The sequence below is a fragment of the Hypomesus nipponensis genome, chromosome 18 (genome assembly GCF_054491055.1).
Source record: "Hypomesus nipponensis isolate SF chromosome 18, ASM5449105v1, whole genome shotgun sequence".
NCBI lineage: Eukaryota > Metazoa > Chordata > Actinopteri > Osmeriformes > Osmeridae > Hypomesus > Hypomesus nipponensis.
Window position 1 is genome coordinate 620794 of NC_140378.1, and position 19185 is coordinate 639978.

The 19185-nt window shown below is 40.0% G+C and overlaps 2 protein-coding genes across 5 annotated transcripts in view; both read right to left on the bottom strand.

Moving 5' to 3' along the window:
- LOC146250790 (glutamate receptor ionotropic, kainate 1-like) overlaps positions 1-4877 on the bottom strand; it is a 46588-nt gene extending 41711 nt beyond the window's left edge. The window contains exon 1 of the mRNA XM_084681277.1: positions 4530-4877. Coding sequence (XP_084537403.1) covers positions 4530-4877 — 348 coding nt within the window. The remainder of the gene's footprint in view (positions 1-4529) is intronic.
- Positions 4878-13058: 8181 nt separating this feature from the next.
- Positions 13059-19185, bottom strand: part of LOC146250791 (glutamate receptor ionotropic, kainate 1-like) — a 38101-nt gene continuing 31974 nt past the window's right edge. For all 4 annotated transcript variants that reach the window (XM_084681432.1, XM_084681431.1, XM_084681429.1 and 1 more), the window contains 6 exons: positions 17080-17247; positions 16644-16901; positions 14476-14657; positions 14161-14214; positions 13612-13785; positions 13059-13379 (listed from right to left, as the gene is read on the bottom strand). In XM_084681432.1, the coding sequence (XP_084537558.1) occupies positions 13173-13379; positions 13612-13785; positions 14161-14214; positions 14476-14657; positions 16644-16901; positions 17080-17152 (948 nt within the window). In that variant the 5' untranslated portion in view covers positions 17153-17247 and the 3' untranslated portion in view covers positions 13059-13172. The remainder of the gene's footprint in view (positions 13380-13611; positions 13786-14160; positions 14215-14475; positions 14658-16643; positions 16902-17079; positions 17248-19185) is intronic.

Sequence of the window (19185 nt, forward strand, 5' to 3'; positions counted from 1 at the left end):
ATGTATAATATAAGGAAGTACATCTACTTTCGGAAACAGTAGTCTACTATTTCACTGAAGCATTAGCATCATGAGATTAGCCTCTGTTGCCCGAGCACCACATATTACAGCGGCCTATGATGCATCTGTTTTCAATCGTTAAAATAAAATACATTTGTGTTTAGGATTTATTATGACATTAGATTACAAGTAAACGATTTGTTGGTGAAATTATAATTACCTGTGGTTTCAAACCAGTGTGGCTCACTGCAACGCTACGCGAGACACACTATTATAGCTAGTCTAGCTAACAAAAAACATCTACACAGTTGTAGGAAGTCAAACAGCTACAGAACATGTTCGGCACTCCCCTTACTTAAATCAAAAGTCTTTCAATAGGTGAAACTATCTGACTACTAACCTGAACTTCATTGCCAAAGCCTAAACCTTGTCAATCTGTCATGAAAATAATTAATTTCAGCCTGAACCGTACAACGGAACGTTAAATTAAATTCAACCAACGCAAACGCTACCAAGATAAACACAGTGGTACAGTTTAGTATTGTACTGTAGTAGGACAATTTACCGGGGCAGCTTCTCCACACAGGGCTATATCGCATTTTGCGTTGTTACTGATAATGATCACTACCAGTGACATTTTTTTGAATGAGCGATTTCCCCATAAATAAATCTCAAGCTTAATGACGTTTTTGTATCTCCTGTAATATTTGTATTTGTATTGTAAATTACGGCAACTTATTTTATTTTAATTCTATCCCACTTTGCATTGCTAGTTTAAGTACCCTTAGTATAGTTAAACCACATATTTAAATTTAAGATTCCTATATGTTTATTGTATGTACCTTCCAAATTTGTTTATTGTGTGCACCTTCCGAATTTGCCAAAGCAAATTCCTTGTCTGTGCAAACTTTCATGGCAAATAAATCCCTTTCTGATTCTGGGGGCATATCTTCAGCAGATGGTACTGTTTGAATCGTTATTGGGGTGTGCTTGCCTTCGGCTAGCACAAACCATTGTACTCTCACATATATATTATTATTATGTATTATTGTTTATTTTCGCGCCCCTAAGGCTCAGTCAATATTTGGACTACATAGACTATAGTGGTGTCAAAAGTTTCGTCTTGGTAGCGATTGCGTTGCTTGTATCTGGATTTACGTTCGGTTGCACAGTTTAGGAGGTTACAACGTTTTTGTGGGGACAAAGTGCCTTTTGTTGACGAAAGGTAATCTGTGCTAGCTACGTCACCACGTCAACACACGTTAGCAACGACGCATGGATACAACGTGATAGAGACTTTCTAGCTCGCAAATTGGAGCTTGGATTACGAGTGAAAAATACCACCCACAAAAAATCAAAAACATTTGGCTTTGTAGAAAAAGCTATTTTGAGTGGAACTGCAATCTCGGATTTTTGATTTAGGTCATGATAGTCTTTGAAATTTGAGTGAGTGTAGGTCGCCCGTGAGACCGCCTAGTCTTTTAGGCGGCAGCCATGCTAGAACTCGTCCTAGTAGCTAATATTATAGTTCAATTTTACACAACATTTCCCTCTTTCAGTTTTTTTATGACGATATGACTATTGTGAAAACAGCCAGGTGGTGAGATTTTAATATAGGTTGCTGTAAAAACGTTGATTTGTTTGCTACGTGAGAGCCTGTCAGCCTCCATTGACGATTGCGGAATGTTGTCAACAGTGTTGATACTCAGTCAACTGTCGATCTGCGTCTGGTGAGTATTTTCTTAATTTCGTACCAGGGTCAATTCTACATCTAAATGGACAGCAGTGTTTTAAAGATATGGCGATTGCGAAGACAGCCAGCGGGTCAGCATAGTTTGTTATTTGTGTAAAACTTGGAATTTGAGTGAGACTACGTTTTGTTTTGACGTTAGCCACAGAGTCACAGACTCGGCTCGCTACACTGGCAGTGTAGTAGGCTACAGTACTGTCTTCAATGCCACAGCTATAGATAAACTTTATTATGTCTTATTACACGGCTGTTATTAATGCTGTAGAATGCTCCATTCACTTGAATGGATCTTCCCAACGTTCTGCGGTGAACAATAGACCTAATCAGAATGTTTGTAAACAAAGGTTGCCAAGACACTTACGGGTGGAACTGTCATCCTGTCAACAGCCGTTAGTATGGTAGCATAGCATAGTAGTTCATAGTAGTTCATTTAAAAGATTAGATTGAAAAGATTAACGTCATGCCGAAATCTTGTTGTGTTTGGGGTTGTAATGTCAAATGTAAACAGGCATGTAAAGGATAAGGCTTTTTCCGTTTTGCCACGGTTAAATCGCAATCAACCCAACAGAACCTGTGGATAACGTTAGCATAGATCCAGCTATAATAGCCTAGTCTACGTTTACCGGGCGGTCTCGCTGCATTTAACGGTACCAATGGACAGGCTGGCAAACAACCACTCATGACCGTATTTAAGTAACATTAAACATTTCCTCACATATAATTTATAAAAAGTTTTTGTTGGGTTGCTGTCGGGTAGCATAACGTTGGGTAGCATATCGTGCAAGCTTGCTAGCGTGAGAGTTAGTAGTCCAGTTGATGTAAATAAACAAACCACACACAGTGGCGTGATCTGGCTTGAGTAATCTCGCAGGAAATTAGAACGTTTCTTCAATTTCAGGCCTAGGGCCTAGACCTCAGGTCAAACTACAAACATCATAACACACTCAAGGCTCTAATAGGTATCAAGCCCTATGGCTCAATATCATTTGTTTCCAAGATGTGGGGAGGAAGAATACAAATATTTCATTATTTACAGTAATTTGTACAGTACACACACACAGTAAACACAGTATTTACAGTAATTTGTATTGTATTATTTATAGATATATGTATATTTAGGAGGTTTACTTATTTAAGCTTAGTATAGATGTAATTTATGTTCTGTGTACTTATGTTAGGCCTATGTAAATGCCAGGTGCTTGCATTGTCTTGGGGGGCTTTTTTCAGTTAGCAGACGGTACTATTTGAATCGCAATTCCATCTGAAATACTGCCAGTGAAAACGTTGTTACAGTAGCTTGTTTCAAAGGGGGTTCCTTGTTTCAAAGGGTGTTCTTAATGCTTGAAATGCTTGAAAATATCAATAGAAGGGAAAATGGACCCACCTGCAACTGAAGCAAGCAAGCACACCCTACAATTTCCCCAGAAATTGTACCCTCTCTAGTTCCATCTGACATACTGCCAGTGACAACTTTCTTTATTAATCAATGAATGCAATATGAGTATGCTAAAAAATTACAGGTAATAAACAGACCAATCTGCAACCGACACACCCTACAATTTCCACAGGAATTGTAATCTCTAGTTATTATAATTTTTTTGGGTGTGCTTTGCCTTCGGCAAGGGCACAACCTTTGCCCTCTTACATATATGTAGGATTCGTCCGTAAGGAGGAAACCTATTGTTATTGTTAGTTTTATTCTTTAATTTTTTTTGTGTGTAATGTCACATTAAATAATGTATTTAAACTCAAGCTTGTGTGGTGTGTCGCTGTCTTTAATGCTAAAATAAACATGTTTTTTTAATTTCCGGGCACATTCAGTAAAGTTTGGCTAGCAACAGCAGCTAGACTAGCTTGCTCGTAGAACAATTCAGCTCATCCACGCAGGGCTCTAGACTGAGACCAAATGGTCGCTTTTGGCTTTTTTACTGACAATGATCGCTTCCCGCAAACCTTTTTTAAATGAGCCATTTCCCCTAAATACATATCAAGCTTATTTACGTGTTTGGGCGCATAATTTCAGTTAGCAGTCTGCATAGGGCCACAGACGTCGCTATGTACCAACTGCAGTCTTCGTTTAGAACGGATTTCTCCCACTGGCTTATGTGGTTTCCTAGACAGCTTGCCTTCCACGCATGCTTCACAAAGGGGAATTCTTTCTTTTCAGGCAAGTCCACTCCATTTACCATTTCTTTAAGTTCTTTCACCTTAGTGGTGTGGCCCAGTCACTGGTGGCACAATCTGGTTGCTATTGATGCACTTGGCGCACAGTGACAGGCGGGCGAACTCCCCTCGACATCCAGTTCATACAATCCATCGGATCTTTGTATTCCCATTCCTCTGTGATTCCCACTTTCATCACGGATGTAACAGCGAGACTTCTTGAACTTTACAGTGTTTCCTTTTTCGACAGCAGCTCCCACTGAGAAGAGATTCCCGGATTACTTGGGAACATACAGCATGTTGTACATTGTAACGTTCTTCACATCACTCTTGTAGAATGTCATTCTCAGGTTAACGCTACCAAGACCTAGAGCGTCAACCTCTCTGCCATCTCCAAGTTTCACAGACTGTGGCTTTGGAAATAGCCTGTAGTAATGGAGGTTGTCTTCATGACACGTCATGTGCTTTGAGGCTCCAGAGTCAATTAACCACGCAATCTGTTGTGTCATTTCAGCCCGAGTCGCCTCTCCGGCGACGAAAGCACTCTTAGACGCGTCTCCATCATGGTCGCATGTTACGTGTTTGGCTTTGAGGGATCTGGTCTGTCTTCTCATACCTGGACAGTCACGTTTGATATGTCCTTCCCACACTTATAACACCTCCACGAGCCGGGCCTGTCGGCTCTCGCTGTCCGGTAGTTGGCCTGCATACGGACTTGTGAGGTTGTCAATGCTGACGCGCCTCCACCACTGAATACAGCATCACTTTCAGTGGACACTCGCTTTTGTTCTTCGTTAATTAAAGCCTGCTGTACGAACCGCAGCGTTAGACTGTCCAACTTCGTCTCCAGCGAAGTGACGATCATAGCATAGCTTGTTGGCAGACTACGCAGGAGTGTTACGATCTGGTCCTCCTCTTCAATCACCGCACCTATTGCCCCCAGCTGGTCAGTTAATTCTTTCATTCGCTTTAAGTGTTCAGTTATATTGTCTCCGTCCCTTCATTTCCATGCTTCCTTGGGGGTTTTACAGCTCGTTATCAGGTACATCTGGGGAGTACTCACGTTCAGCACAACCACAGAAAATGCTTTTTCTTTCCGTTTTTCAAATTCTGCTCTTGCCTGTGCACTTGCTCCTTCACCCACGTAGTCAGTTTCCATCACCATGCCCCATAGTCCTTTAGCTTTCATCAAATGTTCCATCTGGAATTTCCAAGTGGCCCACCCAGCTTTCAATAAACAGTTTGTCTTCCTTTGTGAGTCCCACAACACTGTCTATGCAGCGCACACAAAACAAATGAAAAAACACCTCTTCTTTGCTTCAGCGACGAACTGGGCCCATAACCTGTTGAGTTTTGTATGACACTCCTTTATTGTTCACAAACATGTCAATTTATAGGGAGACACCAAAGAAGAAATAATAGGGTTGTGGTAGCACACTTGATGCGGTGACACCTATTGGCAAATTACAATATTACCAACATGCGCAAGCACTTTTTTTTTACCGCTGCTGGCATATAGTAGCTTCCTCAAGCAAAACGTGCACCTCTCAAATAAACCTAATGTGTTGCCAGGACCTGCCCTGCTCTGCTTCTGATAGGCTTCTAACGTTAGTTATAGCTGCCTTCCTCTCATATGTTTGGTAGGGGAAATCAATTGACTCGAAAACATGCAAGTTCCCCCCCCAAAAAACATTTGTGTACGGAATACTTCAAGCCCTGTAAGGAAAATACTGATGGAATGAAGGCAAGAGTGTTAATATTACTGTCTTCTATTGTAAATCACAGGTCGGTAAATATGCCTTTAATTGAGTCTACATGCTAGATTTGAAGCGTCTAGTTTATTAGAGGTGAGCATGTAGTTTATTAGAGGTGAACACGTAGTTCAGTAGAGGGCTATATGATAACTTTCTAATGTAGCAGACTTGTGGAGTAGTACACGATAAGTCATGAACATAACAAAATTCACAGAGCTATATACTATAGTGGCATTCTGTTAATTAAAATCCCAATTTAAACTACATAAAATCCCTTACTCCAAAAAAAGTGAGATGCACCCCTAGTGCCCAAAAACAAAAATACAAAAACAAAAATCACTGCAACCAGCAATGGCGGATTCCTCCTCAAAATTCAAAATGATTGTAAAATTGACATAATAGATGGTTACACTTAACTGTCAACAAAGGAAACAAAAAAAATAATTATCTGCATGCATCAAGATTTTTAACTACAACCCCCAGGGGGGTATTTGTCGTAGCTCGCTAAGCAGTTTAGCGAGCTAATTTTCAGGCTAAGATAAAACACGCCCCTCTTTTTGGTTCGAGGAAGCAAGTTTAGATAAATCACCATAGTAACATATCAATTAGCACTAACCTGTTCGAGAGCAGGCTAACGTAAGTGTAGCTGGATAAGCTTGCCACACCCCCGGAAAATAATTGGCAGCTCCCCGTTTGAGAGACCCAGCTGACCAAGGAGATATATTCTAGTTCGATTAGCTTTCCATACCATTACCAATAGAGTTCTTCGCAATCGCCAAGATCCTTTATTTCACACAGATGAGTTCTTGTTTGAGCGATATCGATTCAGCCGACAAGGATTATTTGCAAGACCTTCTCGGGCCGTAGGCTACATTGCAAATATCACACAAAGTTTTGTGCTGTATGTGAATATGTAACGCAATGTCTTAAGAAATGTCTTATCTGTTGTGCCTGTGCTTTTTATGTTTCACTGTGGGAGAGTGGAAAACAGCATAGATTCCTTTTTATATCTTGACATGTGAAGAAATTGACAACAAAGTTACTTGAAACTTTTACTGTGCTTCAGGCTCTCTGCATAGCCTTGAGGTTTTTCGCGTCAAGTACATTTTTATACAGTATTAGCGATGCAGAAAAAATTGGCAAAGCCACAGCATGCGTTGCCGTAAGAAAAGTGTACTTGGCGCTTAACCAGCTGATGAATCAATTCATCATATTCCCTGGCCATGTCCTAGTCAATGAAATCAAAGAGGGATTTACACATAGGCCTACATGCATATACACATATATATAGTGTGATATCAGGTAAAATGAGCCATCAGGTAAAGTGGGCCATTTAAGGTTTGAGGGTCCCAGCCCTGACAAGTAACGGGGGATTTGATTGCTTTATGGTTGCTATGGTGGATGGGCCAATAATTCAAACAAGACTGCACCAGAAAGCTGCATGGTAAGAAGCCTAGCATACCAAATCTAACTGAACTATTATAAGGATGATAAATCTATAAAAACAAAAACATGCACATAAAAAAAACTATGCATAATATCTGTCTTGATGGCATCAATCAGAAATAATGTTGTTAGTTTGGTATATGAACATATTTTTGGAAAAAGTGATGTTTTTCTTGGTGGCCTAATTTACCTTAACCCACTGAGGTAAAATGGGCAACATGGTTTCAGCTAAAATGCACACATACACGTGATGGAGTGTGAGGGTGTGTGTGTCACACCATGACCCCCCCCCCCAACAGAAATAATGGTAGTAGATATTTTATGTACAGTGAGTATGGCGAACGAGAAGGAAGCGAGAGGAGAGGAGAGAGGAAGAAGGAAAGGGAGAGAAAAGAGAGGAGGAGCAAGGACCAGAGAGGAAAAGATACGAAGATTAAACAGGGATGGAAAGGAAGGCCAAACAATTACAATCTGTGGAAAGAGGAGAGGATGAAGGGGGCCTTAGATGAATACATGGAGGGAGAGAAGAAAGGAATTAAAGTGAGTGTGCACCTCTTATCAAGAGCATGGGGTGTGCCGCAATCAACACTGCAAAGACGCATCAGTGGAAAGGTGACTGGCAGTGAACATGTGTCAGGGCAGAAGCCCTACCTTCCACAGGAGGCAGAAAGGGAGCTTGCTGCCACCCTCAACACATTGGCGCAGAGGGGGTTTCCCTTCACAAATGTCCAGCAAGTGGCCTTTGATTTTGCAGCCAAGAACAACATATCTGGTTTCTTCAAGACAGCAGGGAAGGCCAGATATTACTGGTTTAAGAACTTTCTAAAGCACAACCCAGAGCCTGGGATGCGCAAGCCAGAGGTCTTGTCTGCAGCACGGGCTGCTGGACTCAACAAAGAGGTGGTTAGCCAGTGGTTTAACCAGTATGAGAGCCTTTTGGTTGAGCTAGGTATTGAGGGCACACTGTCACATATATATGGAACTGTGACGAGTCTGGGCTTCAGGATCATTTTTTTTATTATGGCACATATGAATATGTTTGTTTAATGCAGTTAAATGTTATGTGGCTGTATAAGCAACTGTGTTTTAAAAATAAAATTGATGATAAATTACTCTTTCCCTTTGCAGTTTCACTGGCCCATTTTACCTGAACAGCTGGTCCATTTTACCTGAAACTGCTTGTGCAAAAAAAGTTGGCACAGCTGATGTTTCAAGAACTGTAGGGCCTTTGCCAGGGTCGTAATCATAATATACATTGGGGGGGGGACATCCGCCCAATATTCAAATCTGGTCAAAATGTCCCCCCCAATATATTGATATAAAAATTAGTGCTGTCAGTTTAACGCGTTATTAACGGCGTTAACGCAAACCCAAATTAATGGCGTCAATTATTTTATCGCGCGATTAACGCTCTTTTTGGCCTAGCAAACTTTGTAGTTTTTTTCACATGCTGTTGCAACAACTACCGACGTTAGAAAAACTACAACACCACACCGGATCTAGCTAGACCGGAAACAAAACAACTGGCACGCCAAACACTCGTTTGGCTTGCGAGCTGGCTAAAGAGTAGGAGCAGAGCCCGTTTACGGATATTAGACATTCTCTGGTAGTAGGCTAACGTTACGTTTTGAGTGGATGACGAGCGCGAGATGCCGAAATGGATGCCAATAAGATTCTGAATGGAAAGTTTGCTTTTAAAAAGTTGCCAAATGGTTCTATTGACAAGACCAGTGATCTGTGTGTTTTGTCGTTGTAAACTGAGCTATCATCGCAGCACGTCCAGTCTGAAATACCACTTGATGGCCAAGCACACAGCTGATGCGAATTCTCTGCCCCCTCGTCAAAGCCAGGCGATTGCAATGTTGTTTTCAATAAAAAAAATATTTGCACAAAGCAATCCGAACCACTTTTCTATGTTGATAAGAGCATTAAAATTTGAAAAAAGATTGGGACAAAAAGAAATCAGGGACATTTAGAATAGATAAAAATGTGCGATTAATTGTCATTAATCGCGAGTTAACTATGACATTAATGCGATTAATCGCGATTAAATATTTTCATCGTTTGACAGCACTAATAAAAATATAAATAAAATATAAATGTGCTACGCTATGACAGGCAACCACGCACTCTGTCCAAAATTATAATTAAAAAATGTAATCATATTTATAACTAAATGTAAAAAGTTCTCAGGGGGGGACCCTCAGACTCCCCAGCAGATTCCCCCCCCCCCCCCCCCCCCATGTTGCCGCCATGGCTACGGCCTTGAATTTTGCACTGTACTTCAGGGGGGTGTCATCCTAAAGCCTATTAGGTTTGTCATTCAAAACACATTTGATTTAGTGACACAAACATATTGAGGCAATGTGGACATTTACATAAATACACCCCTTTCAGCCATTTCCCAAGTAATGTTTTGAAAAACATAAATACTACACATCTGTACGAAATTTCAAGTCAATTGGACCTTTGGTTCAAGAGAAGAAGAATTCTGAAGGTTTCCCCAAATTGTCACTGTACAGGAAAATCCTTCATGGCAGACCTTATGGACCCTTTAGGCTTTTTTGTTCCTCATCAAAAATTAGGCATGTACACCAAGTTTCAGAATAATTGGAGTAACTAGAGGGTACAATTTCTGGGGAAATTGTAGGGTGTGCTTGCTTACTTGCGATGGTTGCAGGGGTCCGTAATTAAATTAAATTTCTGTATATTTTATATTAAAATGCATAGCCTACTTATTTATAAAGATTACATAGATTTAAAAGCATATTTTTTTCTGCTCATTTACAACTCAAAATTCTAAGAGTGAAGAGTAGAATGAAATAGTTGTCTACTCATTTCCCCTGCAAGAGGGAATGGTGATCAGCAACCTCATAGTTGAATCAAAACGAATACATTTGGCAGACCGGTGAAAAAATTGACCTAATCTCTATGACTTAAACGTCATTGTAAGTTTTTCCCTTCTCGTAATATTTTCAGGCATTTAGCCTACTCATATTGCATTCATTCAATGATAAAGAACCCCCTTTGAAGCTTATTTTAACAACGACGTTACCAGCACCTATCTTAGAAGGAATCGTGATTCAAATAGTACCATCTGCTAACTGAAAATATGCCCCCCAAAAACGTAAATAAGCTTGACATTTATTTGGGGGAAAATCACTCATTCATAAAAATGTCAGTGGTAGCGATCATTGTCAGTAACAAGGCAAAATGCGATATAGCCCTGCTGTGTGGAGAAGCTGCCCTGGTAAATTGTAGGCTACAACTACTACTACAGTAGACTGTCTTGGTAGCAATTGCGTTGGTTGAATAAAGTTACTTCCGTTGTACGTTCTAGGCTGAAATGAATTATTTTCATGAACAGATTGAAGTTTAGGCTGTGGCAATGAAGTTCAGGTTAGTAGTCACTAGTCAGATAGTTTCACCTATTGAAAGACTTTTGATTTAAGTAATGGTAGTGCCGAACATGTGCCGTTTGACTTCCTACGTAGGCTACTGTACTGTAAACAGCTGTGGAGATGTTTTTTTTTTAGCTACTGTACTAGACTAGGCTACAGTACAGCGTTGCAGTGAGCTACACTGGTTTGAAACCACAGGTAATGATAATTTCACCAACAAATTGTTTACATGTAATCTAATGTCATAATAAATCCTACAACGAAAATGTAATTATGAGGAATGTTTATTTTAACGATTGAAAACAGATGCATCATAGACCGCTGTAGTATGTGTTGCCCGGACAACAGAGGCTAATGTCATGATGCTAATGCTTCAGTGAAATAGTAGACTACTGTTTCCAAAATTAGATATAACTACTTCCTTATATCAGCTTATATTGTTTTTCATATCACAAAGTTAAATTAGTAAATAGTTATCACCCTGTCCTATTTGCTTGTGGCGTTTCTGCAGCTCCCTTGCAGTAAAGCAGTTAGCCTAGCTATCTCCCAGAAGTTAATGAGCTGCTAAACTAATGTTCTGCTAGAGGTAGTTACGCGATATTTCGTGACGTTAGTGACGTTAGTAGCGTCAGTGACTGTGGCTAGCAAGTTAGCCACCGTTAGCTTCACTTTTGCCACAAAAACTTAATTAAAACCTAAACCGTGCAACGGAACATAAATCCCAATAGAACCAACGCAATCGCGACCAAGACGAACCTTTTGACATCGACATTGTCTATGTAGTCCAAATATTGACTGAGCCTCAGGGGCGCGAAAATAAACAATAATAATAAATAATAAATATATGTGACATTACAATGGTTTGTGCTCGCCGAAGGCAAGCACATCCCAATTAGGTGGAAATGCCATCATTTGACAAATAGACATATGGGCGTGGCCTGTGTGATCTGTTCTGGGCCATTCTTGGTGTGGGTGTTAGTTGTGGCTTGTTGTATCAATGTGCCAAATTTAAAAACTTTTTACTAATGGTGGGCATAGATGATTTTTTAAATTCTAGATTAATCTCACTGTAATCTTAGAATTAATCTATGTTTACATTTAGCAGACGCTCTTATCCAGAGCGATTTACAGTAAGTAGAGAGACATTCCCCCCGAGGAAAGTAGGGTGAAGTGCCTTGTCCAAGGACACAATGTCATTTGGCTCGGCCGGGGAATCAAACTGGCGATCTTCAGATTACTAGCCGGACTCCCTCACCGCTCTGCCACCTGACACCCTCTAGATTAAAATGGCTCATTTGAATTCTGCCAAAGGCATTCAGAATGTCTGCTACCCAAATAATGACTAAAAGTATGTCTTTGAGAACGGGTTTCTCAAGCCAGGTGAGCGAGGAGATTAGTTAGCTTGGCTGATAGACCTGTGCCTCGGTTGCTCTCAAACAGTAGTTTGACGACAACTCTTCCCCTGCGCTACATCAGTGCTTGGCCCGGCATCTTCTGCATTACCTAAGGGATGCTTTGCGTTTAGTTGGTATTTAGACTGGAAGAACTCGTACAGTAAACTAATTCCGCATTGCACAAGGGGCAAACAACCTTAGTCTTGTCAAGGTTTCCATTGGGAAGCTTCTTAAAAAATAAATTTTCCCTGAAGCAAACCTGGCGGCTTCATAGCTGCATCCATGTTAGCACGTCACGTTTGATGTGGTAATTTCATACACACAGGTTTAAAGACTCGCTCTCCCGTTCCCCTACAGTGCAATTCGGCTAGGTATACATCCGCGCTAAAATATCAAGGTGAAAGTCATCATAGCTTGGATAGTATAGATCCAGCTCCCAACCCAACTTTGAGAATAGATTAACGGCGATATTTTTTTACTGCCCTATAAGAGTCTCCGATAAAGGCTGCACGGTAACGCCGATAACGGCCCACCACTACTTTTTACCCATTAGTTTGAGATACTATCATTATTCTAGTAACCTAACAATTACAATAGGTGTGCTCCTGACGGAGGAATCCTAAAAACTGATAATAATAATAAAATGTTAAAGAACAACAAGGCTCAAATGCAGCTTCTTTCCGGAGGCTGTAAGAATAATGAACTCCCTGCCTCAGCGACTGATCTCTCGTGTATATATATATATATATATATATATATATATTTATATATATATATATATATATATATATATATATATATATATATATATAATGACCCATACCTTTTATCTATTCTGCTGGTTTGATATGCTCTGGTTTTGTTTAGTTTTGAGTTATTAATTAATGTGTTTTAGCTTAGTTTCCTGTCAATTGTTTTTAATCGAACTTTGAAGCCCATGTGGACAAAAAAGTCAAATAAAATTACCACCAAATAAACTACAGTAGGCCTACTTAATCACCGGCTGCATCAATGGCACAGGCTTCATGGGCACTGCACTAGTTTAATAAGAACCCTCAACATGAACTTGTCTTGAGACTTTCCACAGCAGTGACATGAGCATCTGTGTTTGCAGCACAGATGACAGAATGACATCAGTCACTGTCTGTACAAGTACATTTATTGAACTGAACATTAATTTAGAAAAAAGCATCACTCCTTCATGAGATGTATCTTCTTGAACGAGTTACTGCATGCTCTAATTAATACTGTTAAATATAGGCAATCAGCTGTGACAGGGAGAAGAGGCACAGGGAAAGAATATACATTCATAAACTTGAAAACGTACATCTTTGAACATGTTCATGAAGCGTAATCCAAAGCGCCATGGTTTGTGCCTGTGGCACTGAAGGGAGCTGACAGTGATTTGGGAAGAGCGCTGGGACGCTGCTGCAACCATGTAGACAGCGTCATACATCAGAGCTGCTTCTGTCTGGGGGGAACACACACATCAGAACAACTCACGTGAAACTACCGATGCAAATACAAATCAATACTTTAGATGTGGCAGTGCAACAGTATCCCTATACAGTTATCTACAAATAGACTGATGAATGGCTCAGTCCCGCAACAAAACTACAAATTGTTGTTAAATCTGTGTGGATGACAAGTTTACAATTTAACTTGAGTTGTAAACATGGATGGTGCAGAGAAGGCTAACATACTGTCATCATGCCCTCCAACATGCCAGTCTCAGGTTTTGGTGGGGCCTGCATGCGCTCCATAGACCACTTCTCTACTACAGAGGCCACCTGGGAATTGTCTATGTTGAGAAGGCGGAACCCTGTCATGTTCACACCACTGTAACGGTAAGGCTCCAGGTCCAGGGCAAACAAGTCCTTATGAGGCACAAACCAAACTTTCAGAACAAACACTAAAGCGTGGATCTCAAACCCTGTTCTTGGAAAGCTATCTTCCTGTAGTTCTTTTTGCTCCAACCCTAGTTGTAACTACCTTGAGTGATGTGTAGTAGAAAAGAACTGGAGCAAAAACTACAGTAAGGTAGTTTTCCAGGAGTGCAGTTGGAGACCCCGGAGATTTGACTTAACATGAGCATGGAGGAACAATATTATGCCATTTATCAATAAATAAATAAATAAAAACTGCATACCATTCTTACAGAACAAAATCACACAGTGACTTATTTATGGATCACTGTATAAACAAATTACTAACTATAAGAGTCTTCTTGAATGCCAAATGTTGACGCTTACCAGTGTGGTGAAGAAGAAGTGGTAGTATTCAGTCATCATGCCCATGGACAAAATCTGCAGGAAGAGACCCAACTGACTGGAATAATTTGCTTAATTCAAAACCAATTAAATATGGTCGGTATCAAAACTCACTCACTATATAACTTCCATTATTACACCTTTTCAACATTTTCTTGTATTGTGTGCAGTTCAGTACATCTACCCAAACAGATACATCTTCCAACTTCCAATTAATGACTGCTACAACCTTTCTGGGTGGGAAGAAGCTCTGGCATTTAATTAAAGTTTTTCTACAGGGATATAAACATTACTCACCTGCTTTAGGACATCTGCTGATGTCTGGTAGGAGCAATCAAAAATTACATAGAATTCCTTCCCCTTCTTCATCTCTTTTAACAGTGGACGAGCATCTTTACTTCCACTGGGAAGTTGGCGAATCTTGATTTTTATGCTGTATCTGGATGGAGCCTTTATCAACTCTTGCAAACGAATCAACCCTTTTAGAAAGACAATTAACATTTTGTGTATCTAGATTAAAAGTAAACAAGACTATGAACGACAAGCCAAATACTGTCAAAGTAGTAGTAGTAGTGCAACTCCCCCCAAAACTGTCAGAAAGGGCAGTACAGTATATCCGTTTACTTGTTAAAGCAAATGATCTTGTGTCTGTTATGATACTGGCATTTTGAGTTCCACATACTCGATAAACAAAATTATTTTCAGGAGATTCATATTGCTAATACGTCAATACATTTTAGTGGGGATCTAATGTTAAAGGTCCCATGACATGTTGTTTTTGGATGCTTTTATATAGGCCTTAGTGGTCCCCTAATACTGTATCTGAAGTTTCTTTCCCAAAATTCTGCCTTGGTGCAGACAGCCACTATGAGCAGTCCCACTATGAGCTTTCCTCAGGACGTGCTGTTCCTGTGTCTGTAGCATTAAATACTAATGAGGAGGAGAGGGGCGGCAACATGTGCTAATGTTTACAGTGGATGTATTGCAATGGCTCGTAGCCCAGTTGCTGTAAGATGCCTCGAATTTCCTCATTCTCATCTGATCACCCTGGTTTGCAGAGGTGCACACTCAGTCATTTCAATGAGGGGAAGGGTGGATATCGCGTGCGCCATAACACCAACAGCAGAATGGTAATCTAAATAACAAAGAAGTGTACAACACTTGAGTATGTGTATTCACACACATACTTGATGCTATCTACCTTTACATTAGCAACAGTAACTGAGCTGTTAGTTGCAGAGCTAATGTTACAGCCACATTCTAAGGGTAGCAAGCTAGGTAACCACATACAGTAAAGCAACAAAATGATATAGCGTTAGTTGACTTATTTGTCCGAGGTTTGTAGCTGGACCAAGGAGAGTTGGTACTGATCCAGAATTTAATTTCAGACGGTCAGCATGGCCAGTTTTGTATTGGCCCAAGTTAAGGAAACAGTCGTGGCTGAAATGTTTGGCGCAGACATACAAAACTTTGGGAAGTTGTGTCGGCGTATTTACAGAGAAAATGGGGACAGATGGCTGAGCGGTTAGGGAGTTGGGGTAATAATCAGAAGGTTGTTGGTTCTATTCCCGGCTGTGCCTAATGAAGTTGTGTCCTTGGGCAAGGCACTTCACCCTACTGGCCTCGGGGGAATGTCCCTGTACTTACTGTAAGTCGCTCTGGATAAGAGCGTCTGCTAAATGACTAAATGTAATTGTAGAATACAATTAAAACACTGGGTCTTCAGAGGCTCAGATGAAGGAACTAAAAAACACTTTTGGTTTTCATTTGTACATCCAAACACTGAGCAACTTTTCGTGTACTTGGTTTGTTTGCAAGCCATGATGTCTCGAGTAAAAACCAATATTGCACTTGCTCGGTCATAGTAGCTCAGTTTCTCATGGGTATGCCAGATTCTCTAGGCAGGCAAAGCAGAGAAAGGGGAGGTAACCTTCGGTTTAATAAAGTCATAAAACCAGCATTTTCAAAACCGAGCGTTTCAGCTTTCATTTTCTCAAAAGCGGAGAAGAATTCCCAGGGCTTCGTTAACACCTATCAAAATGTCTAGCCACTGGGGGACCAAAGGCAGGCTAGGGGAACTCATAATAATGTTAAATAACTTCCTAAAGTGAAATTTTCATGTCATGGGATCTTTAAGGTAAATCAATCAATGTAGGATGTTTCAAATTGAGGAGATGAGCATGAAAGAAAGGTTACTCCAAAAATCACATTAGAAAATGAATACATACCTTCACATGAATAATGAGTACATGTAAAGTACATGTGTTGAAATCCCATAGCTTTTTTTAATGCTTAATGTTGTTGCAAATGAGCTCTTGTCTGAGAAAATCTATGTTTGATTCTTGACTGATGCTAACATATACAATGAAGGTATCTATAATGCCAATTCGGAAACACACTCACAAATCATTAGAAATCTCAAGTACTCAGATACTATATACAGGTCTACATGTCTGTTCACTAACCAGTAGCGTCTTCGTACACAACAGTGACTGTCTTCCACTTATAATACTGCACAATATCAAGCACAGCTCTGCTGATGGAGGCATATTCAGGGTATAGGTTGATGTAAAAGCTGTCTTTGTTATCCACAGAAGGGTGTTTCCAGCGGGTCTGGATGTGAGGCACCTCCAGAGCGTTACAGATGGACTGGACTGCACTGACTGAAGAGCTGTGAGAGGGCCCAAAGACAGCTCCCACACCAAGTGCCAGCTGGTCACAAGCTTGAAAGTAGAAAAGGTGATGAAAATGCAAAAGGGGTAAGTGTAAAGAAAAGGTCATATGACATGTTTCAGTATGAAAACCACAGAGGCATCAAAAACTTAGAATAAATGTTTCTCACTGTTATAAGTACATTTATATACAAATAGAAAGAGTGAATAGGAAATTTTCAAATTTTACCTCTCCTAGAAGCCTCAAAACTGTCAAAAAGGTTTATTCGCTGAATGTCATAGGTCAACGTGGTGTTTGGCATTAAGGTCCGGTTTCTGTTAATGTTGGTAACAGCAAATTTGAAGGCCAATTCTTCAACACTAATGGGTTCATTCTCCAAGGTCTCAAATATACCCCCTGTGACAGAAAGAAAGGGAGAGAAAGACAGATAACCGTTTTGTGGTATAAAAAAAAAAAAATATATATATATATATATATATATATATATGATATAAATAAAAACAATCTGAACTTTCATATTGAATACAATTTTTTTTTAAATAAGAATATTTACTCAATGATTTGGAACATCAACCAGGCTTTCTATGAAAATTCTGGTTTATCAGCTAAAGTTCCCTTTTGTGCTTGTGCCCTGTTCTATTCTCAAACCTGGCTCATGCTACTAGCTTTTTCATAGAATAATTTTTTCCAGATTTTTGTTAAATTTGAAACCAATCCAAAATGGGTAAACTAGCACCCCATTTATTTGCTTGAGCTGAGCTGAATGAGGACAAGTAGAAAGGGCTTGATAATCTACAGTTGCCTGCCCTGCTATGGCCAAACGTAATTATAGCCTAATATGAGTGATATTGTGACATGTTAAGGCGTCATTATAGATTGTTGACATGGTCTTCTGGAGCAAAGACGAAGATGAATAAATCATGTCTGATAGCAACAATAATGTTATGGTTGTGCAACGTTATGTCAGTTAACGCCACAATAATGGCATTAACAGTAACAGTAAGCTAGTAATAGTAAAGCAACACTCATCCTCATTATAATAGTAACATTTATATATATATATAGAGGCCTATTTAACTTAGCTTTCTTTGCCGAGCTAGAACAACTAAGGAGCCAGATATTCAAGTTTACAACTTATGTTCCATCTAAAATAGGCTTATATTACTAAAAACCGCACCATGTATCTGATTCTTAATCAGACTTGTACCCCAATCTGCAAGTTTTCTGACTCTATTGCAATGCCTTAGCTCACTCGCTTGCGACAGGTTGTCGCAAAGTATGACGTGTATAGCTAGTTGCAAGCGTGCACGAGTCTCGGAGCTAGAAGCAAAGAGAGCCACTGTTCTGCGCAAGACTGGATGAGCCGGAACTGGAAAGATGGCACGGTCAGTTTCTTGGTCTCGCTTGCCTCACTGCGCCACTGAGCACTTTCTATAGAAATTAATGGGGATGCCATCTTTAAAGAGCAGGCTCGCTGTGTCTACTGTATAAGTCTATGCAAACAAAAAAGCCTCAAAGACCTATAAGGTCCGCCATGATGGATTTTCTTGTAAAGTGAACATTTGGGAAAACCTCTTGAACCGTAAGTTCAATTGACCTTCTGGTAGGATGTCCAAATTGACATTTGATAGACATGTGTAACCATGTTATCTTTCAATTAGTCATTTATTGTTATTAATACAATATGGTCATCCAAAATGGTCAACTGTCCTTTGTGGGGTCATTACCCTCAGGGGCGTCGCCAGGAATTTTGGGCCCCGTGATTTTTGTTGTTGTTGATCATTTCTATTGGTTTTTCTATTTGTTGGGGCCTTTGTCAGTCAGGGGCCCTTGGAATTGTCCTAACTTTTACCCCCTTTACGGCGCCCCTGATTATCCTCAGAAATAGTTAATACAGATAACCATCTGACCTACTATAAACAAACCCCCAACAATTCCTAACACTTTACAAACTCTCAACCTTCTACAAACTCAGCTTAAATATCTCCCCTTCTTGCAAACCACATAAGTTGTTGTTCCAGCATGTTTCTTATAAATGAACCACATTTAAAACACATTAATTGTACATACATCTTAAAATTCTATTACACTTGACTGACTTTAAAATGTGGCATGTCAATAATTTTATGGATCTCTAGTAATGTTTAGGCTTGCAATGTTTAGGCTTACCAGTCCTACTCAGCCTTAAATAATGTCCAGACTGGCACCACAATATTTTCTATGCCACAATGACAGGATTTCCCACAGTAAATGATGTGGACAAGTCCTGGAAGTGTTTCAGCAATCCAAGGAACACAGGCTTTTATAGTAGTTCCTATTCTACTGCTTCTATGA